This window comes from Aedes aegypti, chromosome 2, assembly GCF_002204515.2.
Source record: "Aedes aegypti strain LVP_AGWG chromosome 2, AaegL5.0 Primary Assembly, whole genome shotgun sequence".
In the NCBI taxonomy this organism is placed as follows: domain Eukaryota; kingdom Metazoa; phylum Arthropoda; class Insecta; order Diptera; family Culicidae; genus Aedes; species Aedes aegypti.
Window position 1 is genome coordinate 291,926,518 of NC_035108.1, and position 5,917 is coordinate 291,932,434.

The 5,917-nt window shown below is 40.6% G+C and overlaps 1 protein-coding gene across 1 annotated transcript; it reads left to right on the forward strand.

The window, feature by feature from the left end:
• Window positions 1-2,231: 2,231 nt before the first annotated feature.
• LOC5569192 (protein odd-skipped) lies at window positions 2,232-5,030 on the forward strand. Its single transcript, XM_021845374.1, has 2 exons — window positions 2,232-2,863; window positions 2,991-5,030. The coding sequence occupies exons 1-2, from the start codon at window positions 2,791-2,793 to the stop codon at window positions 4,172-4,174; spliced, it is 1,257 nt and encodes a 418-aa protein (XP_021701066.1). The 5' UTR covers window positions 2,232-2,790; the 3' UTR covers window positions 4,175-5,030.
• The last annotated feature ends 887 nt before the right edge of the window (window positions 5,031-5,917 follow it).

The window sequence follows — 5,917 nt, forward strand, 5'->3', positions numbered from 1 at the left end:
AAAAAAAATAACCATCTCTTATATTTTAAGAAACAGAAACTACTAGGGTAAAAGCATCGGTTTTGTCCAGTCTAAGAGAAAATGTCAATAAAAATTATAGGACAAGCCGTATTTATACTACAAATATGTCAAATGCAAACTTTCAATCCACATTATGTGTGTAAAATGTCGAAACTGTGTTATAACCATCGTTTCGATTCGAAAATATCGTTGTCAATATAGGCTTCTAGAACCAGTTTCGGCCAGAGACCTAACTTCGATTCCTTAATTGGCCAATCACATTGATTTCTTATGAGAGTGGCCAAATTAGGAGTACCCTGTCCAAATTAGGTGTATGGGAGTTAAAATTATGAGGAAAATAAATTGTTTTTCCTATTTTTTGAATCAATTCGGACGAGTAAATGAAAGTAGCTTTATCATGTGAATGTTATCTACTGACCACAAAAGGTTTCATGCTGATTGGCTATGTAAAACGGTGTATAATACACTATGGCTACAACAAACGAAAGTAATGATCGAATGATAGTTTGAATCCGGTATGCTGAACTGTCAGATGCGCCTCAAATCCACTTAGTGACTCATTCATTATTTCTTGTGTTTTCATGCGGTCCTCACTGCATCTCATTTGTTTCATGTCTTTGAAACCTGCAAACAGTTTCCAACAAGATAAACTTTATTTCTTAATTCTGCCGTTGCCAGTTCAGCCAGATGTCATTCAGATGAATAATGTTAGGACAAACGACATAAAGCATCAGATTTGTTCATCTCTTGAATATTCTTTCAAAGCTACCTTCTACATTTTATGAATTTTTATTACGATTCTTAGCATAATAAAATTTGAATACCGAACTTCTTTTTTCAACATATTTTTGAAAGCAGACATGCCAGTAAAAACTGCCATTGATTTCCAATCCAAATTTTACATTGTTTGATTCAAATCATTCATAAGGAAATCATTTGTTTGAAACGATTATCTAACTTGCTGAATGTAGTCTATTACACCGATAGTAAAAAAATGAATGAAAAATGTTTTTGGAAAAAGCTTTCGGGGAAACAGTACATTCGGGGAAATAGTTCATTCGGGGAAATGGTTTTCGGGAGAAAATCCTTTGGGAAAAATTCATTCGTGGAAATGGTTTTCAGGGAAATGTCGAACAATCCCATTTCGTTCATCTCTCTGTGCCAAACTACAAACATCTTCAGTTTTTGGAGCTGCTTGGGAAAACTTTTCATTCAAAAGTTATAGATAGACTTAAATTTGACAATACTAAAAAGAACCAGTTAAAAATAATACTGTTCATCGTTTATTGAGTGATCATGATCAAAAGTAGTTCATGATTCAAAGTTCAAAACATCAACTGAATTTCGGAATCTGAACTGATGAACAGTTTTTTTTCAACTGGGTTTATATGTGCAAAAACCATTTTCGTATAAAACTTTTTCCAATTAATAGCAATCCCAGTTGAAATCGAAAAAATCTCGGTAATTTGGTACCCGAGAACGAGTGGTCGATTCGGTAGCTTCGGGGCATGACAGGGTCATCACGAATTCGTTTCAATCAGAAAAAAAGGCATTTCATTACGAGCCGAGTGCGCCCCTTTTCCCTCGCGTGTGTACGGTCACGGCCACGGGTAGGAAAAGGTAGCATCCGCTTGCTCTAGAGGGGACTGCTGCACTAAATTGAGTTGTGTGCAAGGAAGGATATCTATGTGGCAAGCAGCCACGGGTAAGGGACAAAACAATCACAAGCTTCATAAAATGTGTATACACAGGGAAGAATGAGAGTTCGATCATAATGAAAAATGGAAGGATAAAAGATGAAAAAATACGGGAGAACTTCGGCAGCGTTCCGGCAGCTTCTCGGCGGCACATAGGCAGCAAAAGTAGCAACAGCAGCATAAAAGCGAAGAGGGTTCGCACACACGTCTATGCTTGGATCTATGGTAGCATCGAGAGGGACGATAAAATTGAATTGATGCCATCTCAGTCACGCAATCCATGCAATCTGTCGTCGGTTGGCAGCACAGCAGAGAACTGCCATTGGATGGAATGCAGGCACAGTGGGCGTCAACGTTTACCCCCACCACTCTTCGACCAACCAGAGTCCGATTTCGCTACTCACTCTCACTTCCTAAGCAGCCCAGCCAGACTCTCTCCGAAACTCTCGGCCCCCTCGCTCGCAACCACTCGTACTCTCGCTCGCTCTCAATGCATACAGAAGTGACTTCCCTGGAAGTTTCGTTAGTAGCAAATCAGTTTGTACCGACAACTTGTTGTCTAAACATCTAGTTTCAAAGCCAAAAAGCGTAGGGTTTGCTACCCTAGGAGACAACATTTCGTGAAAACGACGGTGCGATCGTTTTTTTTTCTTGTGACTGTTCCCATTTGAAGCCGGTGGTGCAACATAGTATTAATTGAAAATAAACGATTGCGAGAAGGCACAGCAAGAGGGAAAGAGAAACCGACGGTCGCGTGTGTATGTATGGTGGCCTTATGTATCCGCCACATCAACGATAGTGTAGATCCCTTAATCTATGAGGAAAAGGATAACGAGCAAAGGATACCGATCAGCAGCCTCAGTTATGCTACAGCTTCGGAACAGTGAGCACGGTGCTTCCGTTGATTGTGTGTTTTAAACTTGTCGAGCCAAGTGAATACAGAAAGGACAATAGGTTATCAGTGATTGACAATTAGCGAGCGATAATAGTGAATGAACTGTGGGTTTAAACTGTGCTCGTTGGAAAGTTTTAGAACAAGTGTGCAACATTGGCAGCCGCCAGCGGAATTAAGATGTCTATGAATTCATCAACTACGTCATCTTGCAGTGAAATCAGTATAGAGGAGCTGAAAGCCCGATCACCAGGTAATTAATGGACATTATTGAACTTCAATTAGTCAATTTAGTAGTTTTAAAGTAATTGTGTAGAATGTTACATAATAAGTTATCAAAAAACAATGCGACTAACACACTCCTTACTTTACATTTGCAGATTTCCCGCCGGAGATCTTAGCAGTCATAAAGCAAGAGCCTCGATCGACCGTGTCTCCGATTTTAACCCCTCCGCATACGCCTACCGAGGACAGTATCAATACGACACCGGCGGTGATCACTTCGCGCCACTACTTTGATATGGAACAAAACCGGTCTCCGGCTCAACACCAACACATGTCCCATCATGCTCATCATCATCCTCCGCATCATCAAAACAATCACCATCAGCCTCACCAGCAGGAGGTCCCGAGCGCCTTCTTTCCCCAGCGACCCACCGAACATGGTCAGCCACCCCCGATGGAGGCCTTCCTCTATCAACAACAGCAAGCTCAACAGCAACAACAACAACAAAGGCAGCAGCAACAACAACAGCACCGCCTTTGGCTCCAAACGCAGGCTGCGGCAGCGGCTCAACAGCATCTTCATCAAACCGGTTATCCTCTGCCTGGATACCCCCAGATCCCCGCATCAGTTGCCGCCCATCATTCGCATGCTCTCATGCAACAATGGATTCGCAATGCAGCCATCTATCGGCAACACTTCCAAGGATATCCCGGTGATCTTTCACGGGTCCCTGTGCTGGGTCGTCCCGTGAATCCCATGAAAGCCCCTGGTCATGGTAGTTCTCGTCCAAAGAAACAGTTCATCTGCAAATACTGCCATCGACATTTTACCAAATCTTACAACCTTCTGATTCATGAGCGCACTCATACCGATGAACGACCTTACTCTTGCGACATATGTGGGAAAGCCTTCCGACGGCAGGATCATCTTCGAGACCATCGATACATCCATTCCAAAGAGAAACCGTTCAAATGCTCCGATTGCGGTAAAGGTTTCTGCCAATCGCGCACTTTGGCCGTCCACAAGGTCACGCACTTGGAAGAAGCACCCCACAAGTGTAACATCTGCAACCGAACCTTCAATCAAAGAGCTAATCTCAAAACCCACATGCAAAGTCACGCCCTATCGGACATTACCCCCAACAGTCCGGTGCTGGACCTCTCGCAAAAGTCATCCCCTTCCTCCCCGGACAAGGACACATTCGACGACGAAGAAGAGATCGACGTGGAAGAAGATGACGACGAGGATCACTTTCACCACCTCCACGGTACCCCGCCCGATACCAATCTGCCGAAGAAATCCCTCGGGTTCTCGATTGATGAGATCATGAAGCGGTAATTGGATACGTTCGGTAATTACCCGCGTTCCCAGAGATGTTCCTTACAGGTCGAGCAAGTGAGAGATTAGTTGATTCTAATTCTGTTTGTTGATTTTTATATTCGTTTCTTTTATTGTGGAAGATTTAATTTACTCCATAATTGTTGCGAGAGGTAGCTGGAGAAAGAGAGAGAGAGGGGCATGACGAATGAGATCCCAAAGCGTTAGGCAGAAAAAAAGCAACGGCGAATGAGGAGAAGATAGAAAGTAGTTTAATGACCTAGAAAAAACACAGATCGACACAACGAATGCAGCCAAAGAAGAGTAATAGCTTGGTATCCTCCTAAAACGGTTCGCTGTTAATTATTGCGAGGCAAAGAGATTTGTAAACTTTATCTCGTTTTCAAACGAATAGTCCACAAAAGTCCTTTGCATGAACGAAAAACAAAAAAAAACAGGTACAGAGATGGAGCTTTGACCTTTCTTTTAAAGACTGATATTGCTTTTATTTATGAATGCGCGCTTAGATAGGGCCATAGTTATTCACACACACGCAATCATATACACAGATACACACATCAGCACGTGCTCCGCACATACAAACTATTTAACCAAATCTCGTTGATTGAGTCATGTTGCCAGCGGTGTAACATTGGAACCCCAGATAGTATTAGAAACTGATCTCAGCCAAACTACAAACCAGAATATTAGCTTGTTAGGTGCAGAAATTGTAAATAATTTATTCTAGTGTATTAAGTTAGAAGAATATATATTTTATGTTGTACGCAGTAAGGCACACCAAGACGTAAATTATTACTGAAAAATGATATCCAAATAATAAAAGATAGGATTCTTCCATCCGATACGTATTAAATGATCAATGTTTTTTACTCTTTTCTTTTAATATCACATATTGCGTTACCTACTTTTTGTGTATACACGTGAGGTAAGTCATTCGATGGAGTGATATTTCAATGTGGACGTTCAAACGTACAAAAAAGATGTTTTTTCGCTGTTGTAATGAATGAAGGATTGGATTACCCTATAAATTACTATTACCCTACAAATAGTGAATTTTGGAAAGTTTTGATACTTCTTCATTAATTATAATAAAGAAGATTTCAGGGGTCAATTACTTGCCAACATTCCAAAAATACGGGATTTTTAAGTGATATACTTATAATTGATATTGAAAGTCAACTTCATTTCATCAACGTTTCGAATAAATATAACATCGCTTATATTTTGAAATCGTTCAAATAAACCTTAAGAGATTCTGAATTTATCTAACTACGCCACCTATCGCATTTTTTTATTACATATATTAAGGGGCTCATCACGATCACCATCTATATTTAGGGGCATTCCATCAATGGCATTGTACCGCATACATTCAGGGGTAATTCTTACCTTGTTTTTCTTGAAGTATGTACAGGCTTGAAGAGACTATTTCCAATAGACTGCCATAAAACGAGGGGAAACCGGTTCAGTGCGTTGACAATTATCATTCTGATACCAAAATGTGAAGCTTGTTAAAGATGAATTGACACTTATATTGAGCTGTTCGGTAATCCAATCCGCATGGTTATTAAATTAATTAACTCATTACGCGTGGTAGAGATGGACAAATTATGGGTGAAATTATGATAAAAACCATGCGGATTGGATTAACGAACAGCTCAATATAAGTGTCAATTTATATTAGAGTGTTACTGCCTCTCTGTAGTAGTCATGTCGTCACTTGAGTGAGAACGACACTTTGAT